The sequence below is a fragment of the Lupinus angustifolius genome, chromosome LG07 (assembly GCF_001865875.1).
Source record: "Lupinus angustifolius cultivar Tanjil chromosome LG07, LupAngTanjil_v1.0, whole genome shotgun sequence".
Classification (NCBI taxonomy): domain Eukaryota; kingdom Viridiplantae; phylum Streptophyta; class Magnoliopsida; order Fabales; family Fabaceae; genus Lupinus; species Lupinus angustifolius.
The window spans coordinates 4,909,233-4,923,001 of NC_032015.1; the positions used below are offsets into that span (position 1 = coordinate 4,909,233).

General features: G+C 33.4%; 2 protein-coding genes across 5 annotated transcripts; one reads left to right on the forward strand and one right to left on the reverse strand.

Annotated features, from left to right (window-relative positions):
- LOC109352124 (tubby-like F-box protein 7) lies at positions 4,267-8,292 on the forward strand. Its single transcript, XM_019593946.1, has 4 exons — positions 4,267-4,650; positions 5,734-5,821; positions 6,674-6,803; positions 7,696-8,292. The coding sequence occupies exons 1-4, from the start codon at positions 4,327-4,329 to the stop codon at positions 8,276-8,278; spliced, it is 1,125 nt and encodes a 374-aa protein (XP_019449491.1). The 5' UTR covers positions 4,267-4,326; the 3' UTR covers positions 8,279-8,292.
- On the reverse strand, positions 9,972-12,899 carry LOC109351941. Of its 4 annotated transcripts, none has more exons than XM_019593659.1 (5): positions 11,976-12,899; positions 11,770-11,865; positions 11,561-11,626; positions 10,592-11,200; positions 9,972-10,350 (listed from the first exon to the last, which is right to left on the reverse strand). In XM_019593659.1, exons 1-4 carry the CDS (start codon positions 12,816-12,818, stop codon positions 10,604-10,606), a joined length of 1,602 nt encoding a protein of 533 aa, XP_019449204.1. In that variant the 5' UTR covers positions 12,819-12,899; the 3' UTR covers positions 9,972-10,350; positions 10,592-10,603. The 4 variants fall into 4 exon arrangements, with proteins under 4 accessions (XP_019449204.1, XP_019449202.1, XP_019449201.1 ...); XM_019593657.1 differs by lacking the exon at positions 9,972-10,350 and adding an exon at positions 10,381-10,492; XM_019593656.1 differs by lacking the exon at positions 9,972-10,350 and having other exon boundaries at positions 10,381-11,200.

Consider the following 13,769-nt stretch of genomic DNA (forward strand, 5'->3'; position numbering starts at 1 on the left):
ATTAAAAGTTAAACTTGGTGGTTTTCATGACCTATTCTATAAGTCATTGATAAGGCAAAGAGTATGGTATTACATCTCTTTCGCATCACGATTCACGAAACACAACTTTTTATACAGATTTACCTTATTTACTTTTACTAATCCTAGATTACAACAGAAAAAAGTTGAAGCATATTTTTTTTGTCCTCTAAAAGTAAATCTTTTAGTGGTTTTTTACAAGAATAAATCTTATATGCTATTGATCTCTACCCTTTTTTTGGGCGGCGTTGAAAATGATTTCGAGTGGAATTAGAATTTAGAAGGGTCCTTGCATTTTATACATTTTTTTATAAATATGGTCCTTACTTGCATGATTGTCGAGATCAATAACGTTATAAAAATAAATATGTTTAAGGGCCGAGCATCATTTCAACACCTAGTTTATGGTTTCACCATAATATTTCTATAATTTATCTGAATATAATGACAGAAAAACATGTTACCAAGAAAGTTCAATAATTTCCTTGAGTTTTTTATGGTAAATATTCTTTTTTTCATGATTTTTTTCTTCCATATATGGTGCTCAACCTGGAGTAACTTGAAAATTTACACAAGTTTTTTATCTCCTAATTTACTCTTTCCATTTTTAAGAAAATTAAACAGCTTTATGACTAATTAAAATCATGTTATCCTTTTTTTCTTTTTTCTTTTGGGTACATGCATATATACATTATTTCATTTGAAGGCACGCGAAAATTGTATTTATTTCCTATTGGAATCCCATGGTGCTCCAACATGGAAAGAAACCCTAATAGTTAAGTTTTTAAATTTGTGAACCTTACTTCTAGTTTATCAATTACTAGTTACTAGACTCCACAAACTTGAATAATTTGATTTTGACTAATGCAGGAGAAAGGATATATAAACATACATTATAGTTATAATATATTTGAAATTACCTAGCTAGCTAGGAAGCTGACATAACATTATAATAAATCGGTAATCATTAACTAAAAGCTTAGTGAAAGTTAAGAATTCTAAATGCCCACTAACCACTACCTAAGACTAGTCCAATATCCTAAACTAATATATCTTTCTAGTACCATCATTACCAAATTGACCCTCCATGTTTATTTTGGATGGCCCCTTCACAGTGGAATATAATTTTCTTGGTATGATTTGTCACACTTTCACTGCCACTATCATCCAAAATTGCAAACTCACCAGTCTAACAAATCTACAGTACTAAATTATATCTATTTCATTGTACATTTTCTGGTATGCTTGTTATGTTCCTTCTGGGTTCTAGCATCTTTCCTAACACTTGGACTTTCATATAGAAACGTATACACTGATTATAGCATAATGGAAATGCACTTTTGCAACTGTTTCTATAATTCCAGCAACACGTTAAATTGCCAAATTGTCTAGTTGTGTAGTGTAGTGTAGTACATTTGAGTCTTTGCCTAATTTAATATTGTGGAACCTTCATGTATATCAGTTAGATAAATTATAAATGAAGAAAAGTAGATACGTTCTGTATTGGTTTTAATTTTGTAGCATGAAGCTTTTAGGAGATCTAAATTCCATTTTTATTTTGTTAATGTTAACTTTTTGGACAAATTTCGTTTTCATTTAGATCAAGGAAAATGACAATGCAGATTAATGGTAGAAACATCCATTACCTGATAAAATTTCTTTTTATTAAATATGATTATCAAGAAAGAAGTTACCCACATGGATCCTCCTACATGACCAATTCATAGGTGGTACATGGTTAGAACCAAGAAATCTTGGAATAGACAATAATGGATGGTAACAAGTAAAATAACAATCTAATTCATTTGAAATAATGCTCATGTTTTTGTTAAAATCATTTAATTTATCTATAACCCCAATATAATTTAATGGGTGAATGTTTAATCTATCAATTTATACATATAATCCGAGCTTAGCAGCTTGGAATCCCCTTGCCATAGAACGAAAATGTTGGTTATACAAACAAATTTCTAAACCCCGTACAGATTGATTAATCTTAACCAAAGATCTAGGAGTGCAATAAAATAAATAAAAGGTGACAAAAAAACAACAACAAAAAAATAGAATATGGAAAAGCATATAAGAAACATACAATAATCAAACCTTAGTCCCAACACATACCATAATGGTTTCACAAATTATATTAATTATTTTGTCTTTTATTTTTTATTTATTTTTATTTTATAAGACTTTACAACCAACTCTTCTGGTTCATTAAAAAATTATTGATTCAGAAGGGGAGGCTCTCTCTAACCTTTTTTCTGCACAATTTGATTCTTGGAACAATCATGTCTTCTTCTATGAAGGTATTCTCCTTTTAGGACTTAGGCACTTTTTCTTTTGTGCTTTCTTTATCTGAAAGAACCAAAACAATCTTGTTCGAGTCTTGGATTTCCTGTCTAGAGTCTAGACTATATTGATAGAGGAGTGGATGTTACTTGGTTCATTTACGGAATTTGTTCCTAATGTTGTAACTGTAATTGGATATGATTTATGATCATATGTGACTGTTTATTATCATAGAATATTGGATTCTTTGTTTGAGTTTTAAACTCATGGTTCTTTATTTGATTGATTGGGTTATGTCAAACTTGTTCAATTTCCAATTTTTGGATAAAATACATGTTTTTCTTGCTACATATCAAACATCATATGGACCAGTAATTGGAACACTTTATGTATCAAATAGAAGATTGGCCTTTTGCAGCAACTATCCACTGAGTCATTTTCCATGCAAAATAATAGCATTTACTAGAAGGTACTTTCTTCCTTCCTTTACTAAACAAATTTACGGGAAACTATTTGTATTCAGTATTGTTTTTTTATGTTAGACATTGTAGGTGGCAGTGCAGCTGGATTAGTTTTTATTTGGTAATACCAAATATATCATTCACCCTATGACAATGAATTAATCTCTTTCGGGGTGCGTGACTTTTCCTCCCAATAACTGTGACTTACATAAATCGAATTATTAATTTTTTTAGCAGAACCTTACACAACTAGACCAACATCTTGTTAGTCACAGCCATATCAATTGAGCATGCATGGGTTGTCCTTCCACAAACTGATTAAACCCAAAGGAAAAAGTACATCCAGCTTGTCACAGTGGATGGTTAAGAATTATTTTTTATGGTTTTTTTTGGCATATAACAAGACTATATATAAGGCCTTACAGCAATATCACAATTCACAACCACTCTAGAGGAAACATGAGTATTGAGGTGCTGTAACAATCATTGTACAAAAACATTTTCACCTATGTGCTTAGGCACACTACCCTTGAATAACAATTTACCCTATACTTCTTCACTTTCTCTTTAAACAAATCTCAAACGACATGTGTTCATTAAGCCAAGTGGTGATTCAGATTTAAGATATATCTCAACCACGTGTGGATTTCAGAAAGACATAGATTGCAAAAGCAGAGATAATGCTATGAGGCATATATGATCACAATTTGAAGGGGGTTTAACAACTTAACAACTAATTAGTTCTGCAAAATAAATGAGTTATACAAAAATAGCCAACCAAACCAAATGAAATATGATTTTGGAAGGAACACTCTAATCAGTTTCATCCACCACAAAATGTAAAATTAAAAATATCATTGTCACCATACCAAGATCTTTTAGCAGCAAAAAACAAGGCTATAAAATAAATCATATTGAAATGATTTTCACTTTGATTTTGAACAGCCAGAAGATATGGTATATTGAATCAGCACATTCCATAGTGGAGGCAAGTCAATGGAATGACAAGAATGAAAATATACAAGTATCAAACATGTTAACAACTACTCTTTGACTTGACCTGCAAGTTACAGTAATCTATTAGCCACTGGGAATAAGTAACATATAATTGAGACACCACTAAGACTAAAGTTGGCAAACCATTTAAGTAAATCACAACATGCAACAAAAAAAATCATTTTTTTTTACTATCAAAAATATTCTTTCACCCTACAATTTAGAAACTAATCTTTTTTGAGATGTATGGTTTTCATCTAATAAATATAAATATGGATAGCAGGATTCGACAATCATATTAACACCATAATATAAGTGCATCATTGTTGGAACTAGTTTTTATTAAAACTCAATAATTCAATAATAAAAGTACTATCCTAACTTACTTTTTATTTATTTTTAACATATATTATAACAAATTAAAAGAATTAGTGGTGAACTTTGAAAATGTTGATGAATATTGATTTTTCTCACCCGCGCGTCACCTTATTATCACTCACCTCTTTCTCCGTTTCATTCTCTCTCTCTTCTCTTTCTCACTCATCTTCCCTCTATCTATCTCATGTCTCTCAGGAGAGTTTTTTGTTCTCGCAATTTTTCCACATCTTTCAACGAATTCGGAACCACCGTTGACGGTGTCGATCGGAGAAATGAAATCAATTCCGGCGAGGTGGACACGGAATACGGCAATGCATGGTCAGCGATGTTGCCGGAGATTCTCGGAGAGATTATACGGCGAGTTGAGGCCGATGAGGAACAATGGCCGCAGCGTCAAAACGTCGTCGCTTTTGCGTGCGTGTGCAAGAGGTGGAGAGACATCGCACGTGAGATTGTTATGGCGCATCCTCAAACCGGAAAAATCACTTTCCCTTCTTGTCTGAAACAGGTGCTGCTTCAAAAACATTTTTTATTTTGCTTATCATTCAACACATTTTAAAAAAAATCATAAAAATAGAAAATTTCTCTCTTATATGCTTTGTTTCTATGTATATGTTTGATTGAATTGTCTCGAATTAGCTTTTTGAGTGATAAGTGGGACTTTAATTAACTATATATAAATAGAAAGGCTCGTGGGTTGTTTTAATTTTTTTCAATTTTTTTGCAATTTAATGATTTGTTTTTAATATTATTTGAATTATTTTTTTTAAGATTTGGGAAGTAAATGCCTTTTATTGGTGAATTAGATTTGATCTTTGCATAATCAATGGCAATATTTGGGTAGTCATTGAGGTCTCTTTCTACTTGGGTAACTGCAGTAGTTTAATACAAAAGTATATTAAAATGTAAATCAGATATTGAGATTTTTGGATATTATTTGAATATCGTAATATTATCTATTAAGGGTAAAAGATGGAAGAATTGGAAATACTAATTATTTTTTGTGGGGACCACATTTGCTGCCCCAATAAAGAGTCACTTCAAGTGTCACTTCGATTGTTTGTAAAAATATATTTAAGTTAAAAAATTAATAATTAAATATTTTTTTGACTAATCGTATGATAAGTGACACATGGAATGTTATACTTTGTGAGAGAAGATGTGCTCCCATTTCTTGTGAGGGGATATTTCACATGTTAATTAATAGTCATGTTTGCATTTTGCACACATAGTAGACAGGGTTTCATTTATGTTTAGCAGATAGAGATACTCATTTAAAAAAGATGACCCATTATACGAATACTCTTATTTAGTGGGGTCCATGAAGGATAGATGTAGACAACTCTAACATAGCAAGCGAAGAGATTGTTTACCGGCTGCGTGATATATATTTGATTGAATGTCATTGCCTTAGTCTTGCTGAAGCATGGATTAATTTTCTCTTTTCTTGCAATGATCTTGCATTTCATCTATATTTTGATCAGCATTTTGTTCTATTGATGCCCATTGCTTGTTTATCTAGTATAGGAATAAGATGTACATTTTAAAAGGCTTGAGTTTGGCAATATTCTTATGTTTTTGTGACTTGCAGCCAGGACCACGCGACCTTCCTCAACAATGTCTTATAACGCGTAACAAGAAGACATCGACATTTTACCTACATCTTGCCCTTACACCGTGTAAGTAGTTGTTGGTAAAAACTCCTCTGCCTGATCTAGAGATGGATGAAAATAAAATTTAGCTGAACTTGATTTTTCTTGATCTTCCCCTCTAGGGTAGTGTGTGATCTTTGTCTTCTGATGTATGTATACAAACTTTAATTGGGTGTTGCTTCATTTGTCGAGCTTATGACTCTAGACCCAAGGCTAAAAGACTTACTTTGTTGATGGATGCATTTTCCCTTTTGTGCATCTGAAACCCAAAATTTGAATGATGTTGTATTTTACAAACATGTAAATTGATTTTTATAGTGTAAGGGAATGTGACTCTGCCTACTTGGTTTACCAGACCCAGTCTAAGTTGACCTGCTTTTGTTTTGTTAACTTATTATGCACCCACCCTTTTGAATTTACTCTTCTTATGTACTTTGATTTCACAAAATAAAACAAACCAAAGGAGTTCGAATGATCCAACAATAAGTTCTGTTTATGAGCAATAACCTGAACTTTTGGTGGCAGCATTTGTTTACAGTAGAAGTATTTTGTTGAGATTAAATTTTGAATGTTCAATCAGTTGATATTGATTGATGAACTGTTGAAAACAGGTGTGTTGGTGCATGTATTTTAGAACATTAGTGAAATCAGAATATATTAACACATGATAAATCATATCTATAATAAATGTAGGTTAGTGCTTAATTCTTTAAATGATGGTTATCCTAGACTTATTTGCCTCTAATTTCTGTAATTCCTAAAATAACATTTTGATGATAGTGTGTACTTTTTTGTGATTGCAGTTTTGCATTTTCTTTGATGTGCTGGATATTTATGCTTCACTTTTTTTTCTTTCCTCCCCCGGGCCCCTTTTGCCAGCATTCACAGACAAAGGGAAGTTTCTCTTAGCTGCTAGAAGATCTAGGCATGGTGCCCATACAGAGTATATAATATCACTTGACGCTGATGACTTGTCCCAAGGAAGCACTGCATATGTTGGAAAGTTAAGGTAAAGCATTCTTATGGCCTATGTTTTAATATTTAACTACGGGGTAGTTGGAATGGAATGAAATGGAACAAAAATTACCATACCATTGTTTCAATACTTTATGATGGAAATATGGAGGAGAGTGGGATGGTCTTATCAAAACAAAAACCAAAAAGAATAGAGTGGAATGAATAATAAGAATGGATCCATCAAGTTCCATTTATTCCATCCTATTTTAAACAATCCAAACAATAAGATCATTCCATTCCATTCCACTCATCAATTGTAAATAAAATATTTTGTCTGTCTTTATTTGATCTGTATTTTTAATAAAATCTTATCGTTATGCTGAGACTCACATCTTCCTCTCCCAAAAACAAATGCACAAAAACATCAAAAAAGGAAATAAATAAAAAATACCTGCCTAACAAACACTACTGCACCTGGCAGAAAGGAAAACAAATCTACTCTACTTGCTTAACAGTGATTCATGGTTTCAATACCATTTTTTTATATGAGCTGGGGTGCTGACTGCTGATAGGTTGATTTTGGTGGTGTTAAGAAGCCTTAAGCTGCACCAAAATTGGAACTATGACCATTTTTTATGTTAATACTTTTAAAACCAAAACCATCGGAATGATCTTAATTTGAAGTGGGTTTTTGTCTTAATAAAAGATATGATATGTCCTTCAAGTTCTATTGAAATTTATTTGAAGCTGAATAAAATGATTGAAATACTTTAAGCTGTCATTGCCTCATATGATATGAATGTTGGTTAATCTTTTGCTGCTTGCATCAACAATGTAAGGGCGGCTCATATTTTGTTAATATAGACATTAAACGATTAATGTGAATATCAGGTCAATCTTTTGCTGCCTGTATTGACCACTTGGTTGCTGAAATCTTGTTACAGATCAGATTTTCTTGGCACCAACTTCACAATATATGACAGCCAGCCACCTCATAGCAGTGCAAAACCATCAAGCAGCATGGTCTGCCGTCGTTTTTCCAGCAAGCAAATAAGCCCTCAAGTTCCCGCAGGCAACTTTGAGGCAGGGCAGGTATCCTACAAGTTCAACCTTTTGAAATCAAGAGGGCCAAGGAGGATGGTTTGCTCACTGAAAGGTCCCATATTATCGTCAAAAGACAGTTCAGATAGTAAAAACCTGGGTAGCCATAAGATGAACCATAAAGATGATGCTGCCTCTGGCTACTTAATCCTGAAGAACAAAGCTCCAAGGTGGCACGAACATATACACTGCTGGTGTTTGAATTTCCATGGCCGTGTAACTGTAGCATCGGTTAAGAACTTTCAGCTGGTTGCTACTGTGGACCAAAGTAAACCAGGAGGGAAAGGTGATGAGGAAAAGGTTCTCCTTCAGTTTGGGAAGGTAGGAGATGATACTTTCACCATGGATTATAGGCAGCCCTTATCTGCCTTTCAGGCATTTGCCATTTGTTTGACTAGCTTTGGCACTAAACTAGCATGTGAGTAATATAATTTTGGTATCATTATGCTTATTCATTTTATGGACATTTAAATGAGTAATTATTTTTATTAATCCTTTCACTGAGTTGAGTCAACTATTTGATTGCTGAAAGCTTCTTGTAAATGTTGTTGTATCGAATGTTGTGAGTCGGACGTCAAACCGGAAGATGTCTCATATTAGTTTTAATCGGTTAAACTGTTTGGTTTGATCGGATGATTTTATACATAATTAATACTTTTTATCTATAATTATATAGAAATGTAAAATTTTATATAATTAATAATCATGTATAATTACATTGAACTAACTTCTCTTTATCGTTTTTTGGACTATAGTGAAACAAAAGATTACATAAAAAATGTTTCATTTTTTTTAATTTTTAAGTAACCGTCCGGTTTACTTCCCGGGTTAATATGGTTTAACCGGGTTTAATGCGGTCAGACCGGAATTTCTCCGGGTTTAAAGTGGTCCAACCCTCACTCGGTTAAGATGGAAAACCAAAACTGTTTTCAAGTCCGATCAGTGGTCAAACCGGTCAGGTCGTCCAGTACAGTTTGGTTCACACAACACTGGATGTATTGCTAGGACAATGCATCTTCCATAATCAAGTAGAGGTTGGTCCCTGCCCTCACCTGTTCCTTTTAATTTTCATAATGTGAATGGTTGAATGCATGCTTTGGCAGTACATTAAGCTGTTTTCCTTCTATTAGATGTACTTCACAAACACAGACAATATCATTTTATTATAAGCAGGTCTTAATTTGGTGTGGTGCGACAGATTTTAAGTTCTCAACACAGTTTTGTAAATAATACTTAACTATCAAAATTTCTTATTCATCCTAGCTTCACTCTGTTATTTTGACATTCATCATCATTGTTTACAAAATCAGATGGGATAAAGGTCTGGATGACCCTCTAAATACTCTTCCTATAAACTGATTGTGAGCCTGTAAAACCAGAGCAAAACCAGGTGAACCGGTAAGAAACGATCCGTTAGTGGTACCAAATGGATATTAAGGTTCGGTCTGGGAAGATCAGTTGAAGAAACATGAGAAAAAACAAAATAGAGTGTCGTCTGTGATACTCAGGAGTTTATGTTTAACCTTAGCAACTTAAAAATGAAAATGGTTTAAAAGGAATAAAATAATTGGCCAAGCACTCAATCGTACAAAATAAGAATGGATACGATTGACAAAAAAAACAATATATTTTTTTGGAGAAATATATATTAACAAAGGATAATAATTTGCCCGGTTCAATTTATTATACATCAATCAAACATTTACCATAATATAATTACATTAAGCCAAGGCTAAAGGAACTAGTTTGTTGCCATTTTGTAAAATGATTCTGACTCTGGTCCTCAAGACCCTGATATCTGTGAAGTTTGTTTTGCCCCAGCGTTATAAGTTTTCTTTAAACTAATCAGCATTCAAAATAACTTTTGACAAATTATTATTACTTTTTTATCGGCAATTGTTAGGATGTTAGTTGTTAATGTGTTAGTATTTTGTTGTGGGTGGGACTCGAACCCACAACCTCCTGCACTCCATTCCTTACGACCGCCCTCTTCACCATCAGACCACCTTATGACTCCCTGTGACAAATTATTATTTAACTTGATGTTTATTGAAATTACATGAATCTACAACTATTCCAGCTTTTAATTTCACTATAAAATCCCCAGAAGTTGTTAGACTTATAATACAAAGTAGAATAAAAACATAATCCTGTTCTGTACAAAAAAAGTGATTCACGGGAATGCTCACTTCATACCACGATGTGACTCCTGCATTTTTTGTATTGCTAGATATTCAAATTAGGGGAATGTAGTTAACTAGCATATAACTACTTGCAAGCTAGGCATGGCGTTGTCTCTAAAGTTAGCATGGGGAGATCATGAACCACTAACAAGGATACACTTATCTCAAGTCAGAATCACAAGGCTCTCCATTATTGTGGTGAACCAAATGGAACTACCTAGAAAACTATACCAAAATTGCTATGTACTCTGCCTAATTTTCCTGGAGAACATTCAAATCATTGTTATCGCCATCAGCTGGTTTCTCATGTTCACCCTGGAAAAAAAACTCAACCCAGACAGCATATAACTAAAGAACTATAATCTCAAACCAGATTATACTAGACATATAGATATCTCAAGTGTGATACATACATTAGAAACATGGTTACCACTATCTGAAGGTTTGTCAGGTTCACCTGTAAAATCAATTCAGCACCCTATAAAGTTAGCATTGATAAGGTCTGGTCTTGGTAAAATCAATAGAGCATAAAAATATATCTAGTAGGATTGCTCACCGAAATTTTCGTTTAACCTGCCAAGGAAGAGCCAAGGGGTTCACCCTTTAACACAATAGTTGGCAATCGATCAAAATCCCAGCCGAGAACTTTACAGATGACCTGCGAATAAGCCCTGTGAGCTCTCATCCTTTTTGTCCTTTTTACAGCAATGGAATGCTGAACTAATGAAACACAACCCTTAAACCTCTTCCCCATCTTCTTCCCAACACCCTCACAAACCAAACAACAAAAGTCTCCTTCTTCATAGTTGTTTTCATAATATCTCCTCAAGTCACTATCTTCAGTAAATAATCTTACAAAGAACTTCAACTCCTCACATTCTACAGGATCAGAACAATCTATTGATTCATCTTCATCCTCATTATCAGTGTCATTATCACAGTCAGAACCAGCATTACCAACTAAGTATTCCTTGCAAGCTTCTAATGCCTTGTGCTGCTGTCTTTGCAGCCCTGCCACACTTGTTTGCGCTTCTGCCAAAACAGCACGAGTCTGAGAAGATGACTCAGTGTTGAAGGAAGGCCACCCTGAAGCTGTTGAAGAGGAATCACATGGGGGATTTTCACAAACCCATTCAGCACCAGAACCCAGAGGCTTGTAATTAACCTGCATTTATTTTTATTAGTAACATGTAAACATCTAAGGAATCTGGTTTACGTAAGACCTATCAGTAAAGTACAGATTCCATAGTCAAGGAAAGCTACCTCAACAAACTCCTTAATCATTTCTATACTAGTCTATTAATGGTGTTTACATCTAGCCAGAAGAAACCTAAGGAGATAATTAGGAGGATAGCTAATTCTTTAAATATCATAACCATACGACAGCATCAAAACAGCCACTTTATCCCTAAATAGCAAAGCGTTGATGGCTAAACAAGCTTTAGAGGATTAAAAATCGTATGAAACAATCAGTGCAAGTCTCCATTTAAAAATTATAATTTGATGAATGCAAAAAATGTCTGACCTCGTCTATTGCTCTGCCTCCTGCATTTTCCAATCCAATATCATCACCACCTTTCTTGGAAGAACACTGTACAAGAAAAAAATCAAAATAGAGAGAGATCACAAACAAGTCAACATATTAGCAACCATTTATATCACATTTTCTTTTTATAGCTTTTCTGTTTTCCTTTGTTTTCTTCAAAAGGTAAAAAAAACTTATAAACAACTAGCCTCGCCGATTTCCTGATGAACAACCCCTTGTGCATGCTCCACAACTTTCCCATCTCTTACATTGCCATCACCATCGGTATTCTCCTTAGGCACACCCTACAATGTTTCAATTCAAACTCATTTATATAAAAAACCAAAAAAATAATCAATACATATTCAATTCGAATCAATTGAATTCAACTAAAAATCTTCAATGATCACATTACCTCAACTTCCTTCATCCCAAGAGGCACTCCCTTGATCACAATGATCGGAAGCCGATCTATGTCCCAACCTAGAACCTTACACACAGCCTGTCCAAAAGCTCTGTGAGCAGTTTTCTTCACAGTCCTCGAAATCGACATGGAATGCTGAACAAGACTACTACAATCCTTATACCTCTTTCCAGATTTCTTCTTCCCAATAGCACCACAAACGAAGCAACAAAACTCCCCACTCTCATAACACTTTTGATAATAACCTCTCATCTCATCATCCTCCATGAAAATTCCAACAATCAAATCCTCAATCTCTTCCAAATCATAATCATCCTCGTCTTCGTCTTCATCTTCATCTTCCTCGTCAGAATCATTGATTAGAAAGTTCTTGATAGCTTGCGATGCTTTGGTCTGCGATCGCAACGCGGAGAGTTTCTCTTTCTCTTGAGATGACGGTTGGAGTGAAACCGTTGTTGTGGAATGAGAGTTGAATGGGGCCCACCCTTTTGGAGATGGGTCGGGTGAAGGAGGACATGGCCATTCTATACCCGGGTCGGGTCGTGAATACGGGTTGCGTCTTGTTCTTTTGTTTTTCTTTCGCTTTTTGGAAGTGTGAGGTGGGAATGGGAATGATCTGGTGTGGGCGGGTGCAAGTGGGTGGTGGAAGCGGGTAGGAATAGGATTATGAGGGAAGAAGGGTTCTGAATAAGGAATAGGAATAGAGGGAATAGGAATAGGAGGAATAGGGTTTGGAATATAAGAAGTAGAAGGAGGACCTTGGTGCCAGAGAGAGTGAAGATAGATAACTTCATCTATCAGTTGTTGTTCATTGTAGTTGTAGCGATTATTCATGTTTGCTAAGTATACAACATTTAACAAAAAATGCAAAATGCTTTCCAATTTCTTTTCAATCTTCCTCTTATATCTGTTGTGTTCTTTTTTCAGCAGATAAAAATAGCTGCAGCCTATGACAATGACTAATGACAAATGATGATATTTTTGTATGACTCTAACTATTCTTGTGTATTTCTCTTAGATGAGAATGTGAAGAGTTCAACTAGTACATGAAGTTATTTTTTATTTTTTAAGAACATATATTTTGCTCGTGTATTCGCATGGTTAAAAATATATATGTCACTCGTGCATTTGTACATAAAATCATACAACTTCTTCTGGTTTAACATATTGCTCGACTTTCCAGATATTGTTTTTTACACATACATAACATGATATAGTTAGTAATATCATATTAATAAAAAAAATCATCAATAAATTTATAATTTCATTACTATTTGCTTCTAAAATAAGATCAGTATAATAAATATTATTATTTGACTCTAAAATAACTACAAACAATATGAATATGTTATGATTCATCTTATTATTATTTTAATATTGTTATAGTAATATTATATTTTAATATTGCATAGGTAATCATATTTCTTTTATTTTAAAATAAAGCACATACATTATAGAGTTAATTTGTTGTATCATCAACTTATTATATTTGATCTTTTAATTTAATTGATTAATGATGTATAATGTTATTTTTGTAATTAATCTATAAAATTTGAGTTTTTATATTTATTTACTAACTACACGCGAAAAAGGAATTAGTTTACCTATTCTTGTTAATATAAAAAAATAATTAAATCACATATATTAAAAACATATACATATGTAATAATAACAGTAATAATCATCATCATACCCTTTCAAATTTATTAAAAGTTATAATAACATTTTAAAATTATTTTCCATTCATTTATGGTTAAATAATCTATAAATTATTTTCCATTCACT

Excerpts from the sequence above, each read along its gene's own strand:
- LOC109352124 (XM_019593946.1), top strand. The coding sequence starts at position 4,327 with ATGTCTCTCAGGAGAGTTTTTTGTTCTCGCAATTTTTCCACATCTTTC. Across the intron at positions 5,822-6,673 it reads ACATCTTGCCCTTACACCGT|CATTCACAGACAAAGGGAAG; the intron begins GTAAGTAGTTGT and ends CCCTTTTGCCAG. Across the intron at positions 6,804-7,695 it reads GCATATGTTGGAAAGTTAAG|ATCAGATTTTCTTGGCACCA; the intron begins GTAAAGCATTCT and ends ATCTTGTTACAG.
- LOC109351941 (XM_019593659.1), bottom strand. The coding sequence starts at position 12,818 with ATGAATAATCGCTACAACTACAATGAACAACAACTGATAGATGAAGTT. Across the intron at positions 11,866-11,975 it reads TTGGGATGAAGGAAGTTGAG|GGTGTGCCTAAGGAGAATAC; the intron begins GTAATGTGATCA and ends GAAACATTGTAG. Across the intron at positions 11,201-11,560 it reads GAGGCAGAGCAATAGACGAG|GTTAATTACAAGCCTCTGGG; the intron begins GTCAGACATTTT and ends AAATAAATGCAG.